The following is a 2,500-nucleotide window of genomic DNA, read 5'->3' as shown; positions in this document are numbered from 1 at the left end:
GTGGGGAAGGAGAGAGGTGATAATGGTGGTGGAAAGGTGATGGTGGAAAGGTGATGATGAAAAGGTGATGATGATGAAAAAGTGGTGAAGAAAAGGTGATGATGAAAAAACAGGGGAGCATTATTATCAATATTATTATTATTTTTATTATTATTATTATTATTATTATTATTATTTAGGTCTTCTGTGCCGATTATTGGTTATGCTTTTGTTACTGTTTGGTTTTTATTTATACAAGAGATAAGTGGGATTTTTGTTTTTAGTCTGCAATTGTTAGAGGGGGTTGCGAAAGTATCATCTAAATATCTTTAAAAAATGTTTTCTTTATATGCAAATGTAGTAGGAGGCTTTAATGACATTTTGATACATATTTTCAAGTGTAGTTTTAATTAAAACTTTATTCAGGCTTGCTCATGTTCTTCTGTGTGATTTGGTTTTATTGTGATCTATGATAAATCTATGAATAAAGTAATTTTGGATAGTGGATATACCTTACGTAATTTTCCATTTTCCAATTTCTTAAAAAATATATATATACCAAACAGATCATTTCCATATCACATAAAAACGGATACAAACAAATACAACAGCGAAAAAAAATCGCTATATATCAATGTTGACTTACCAATGTCCTCCACAAAGAGATGTTGCAAGAACTTGTTGCTTGTGTGATGAATCAATTGCAAAAGATCGGCGCTGAATGTGTCTCGGTTTTTGTCCAGGAAACCTTTGGAAATATGAAAAAAGGGTTGACTTTATTTTTTAGCGTGTAATGTAAAAGCAGGATATATATATATATATATATATATATATATATATATATATATATATATATATATATATATATACATATATATATATATATGTATATATATATATATATATATGTATATATATACATATATATATATATATATATATATATATATATATATATATATATATATATATATGTATATATACAGACACACACATACATACATACATACATAAATGCATACACACACACACACACACACACACACACACACACACACACACACACACACACACACACACACACACACACACACACACACACACACACACACACACACACATATATACATGTGTGTGTGTATATATATATATATATATGTATATATATATCGTATCATAAAGTACCATCCCTCCACCTTCTCTTCTCCCTCCCTTTATCTCATTCCTATTTCCTTTTCTCCCTCTCCTCCATTTCTCCCTCGACGCCCCCCTCTTACCTCCACCCTTCTTCTTTCCCAGATTTCCCCTCTCTCTCTCTCTCCTTCCATCTTCTCCCTTTCCCCTTTCCTTCACTCTCCCTCAATATCTACTACCTTCCACCCCCACCCCCTCTCCCACTCTTATTCTCACCTCCCCCCTCTCCCTCTCCTCACTTCTCCCCTTCTACTCCTTTCCTTTCCCCCTCTCCCGTTCCCCTTCTCCTCACTTCTCTCCCCGTTCCCCTTCTCCTCACTTCTCCTTACCTCCTCCATTTTCCCCTCTCCCGTTCCCCTTCTCCTCAATTCTCCCCATCTTCCCCTCTCCTTCTCCCCCTCTCCTCACTTCTCTCCCCGTTCCCCTTCTCCTCACTTCTCCTTACCTCCTCCATTTTCCCCTCTCCCGTTCCCCTTCTCCTCAATTCTCCCCATCTTCCCCTCTCCTTCTCCCCCTCTCCTCACTTCTCTCCCCGTTCCCCTTCTCCTCACTTCTCCTTACCTCCTCCATTTTCCCCTCTCCCGTTCCCCTTCTCCTCAATTCTCCCCATCTTCCCCTCTCCTTCTCCCCCTCTCCTCACTTCTCTCCCCGTTCCCCTTCTCCTCACTTCTCCTTACCTCCTCCATTTTCCCCTCTCCCGTTCCCCTTCTCCTCAATTCTCCCCATCTTCCCCTCTCCTTCTCCCCCTCTCCTCACTTCTCTCCCCGTTCCCCTTCTCCTCACTTCTCCTTACCTCCTCCATTCTCCCCTCTCCCGTTCCCCTTCTCCTCAATTCTCCCCATCTTCCCCTCTGCTTCTCCCCCTCTCCCCCTCTCCTCACTTCTCTCCCCGTTCCTCTTCTCCTCACTTCTTCATAAAGTACCATCCCTCCTCCTTCTCTTCTCCCTCCCTTTATCTCGCATTCCTATCTCCTTTTCTCCCTCTCCTCCATTTCTCCCTCGACGCCCCCCTCTTACCTCCACCCTTCTTCTTTCCCAGATTTTCCCTCTCTCTCTCTCTCTTTCTCCTCACCTTCTCCCCTCTCCCGTTACCCCTTTCCTCCCTTCTCCCCCTCTCCTCCCTCCTCCCCCCTCTTCCCCTCTCCTCACCTCCTCCCTTCTCCCCCTCTTCCCCTTTCCCTCTCCCCCTCTCCTCACCTCTCGTATCGTAGAAGACGACGCCCGCGAAGTGGTTGATTCCGAAGGAGGCGTTGAGGTCGGACTTGGGTTTGAGGTACTGCTTGTGGTGCGAGTGCTGCTTGTGGAGTTTCTGCAGCATGGTCTGGTCT

The 2,500-nt window shown here is 42.9% G+C and overlaps 1 protein-coding gene across 1 annotated transcript in view; it reads right to left on the bottom strand.

The window, feature by feature from the left end:
* ck (unconventional myosin-VIIa ck) overlaps positions 1-2,500 on the bottom strand; it is a 40,755-nt gene that overhangs the window by 20,289 nt on the left and 17,966 nt on the right. The window contains exons 11-12 of the mRNA XM_086551754.1: positions 2,370-2,500; positions 626-727 (exon numbers count right to left, since the gene is read on the bottom strand). The exon at positions 2,370-2,500 is cut by the window's right edge and continues 5 nt beyond it. Of these exons, the coding sequence (XP_086407880.1) occupies positions 626-727; positions 2,370-2,500 (233 nt within the window). The remainder of the gene's footprint in view (positions 1-625; positions 728-2,369) is intronic.

This window comes from Penaeus japonicus, unplaced genomic scaffold (genome assembly GCF_977035675.1).
Source record: "Penaeus japonicus unplaced genomic scaffold, GWHDUDI00000001_assembly GWHDUDI00000025, whole genome shotgun sequence".
Classification (NCBI taxonomy): domain Eukaryota; kingdom Metazoa; phylum Arthropoda; class Malacostraca; order Decapoda; family Penaeidae; genus Penaeus; species Penaeus japonicus.
The sequence above is the reverse complement of the archived record's forward strand: the minus strand, read 5'-3'. Positions and strand labels throughout refer to the sequence as shown.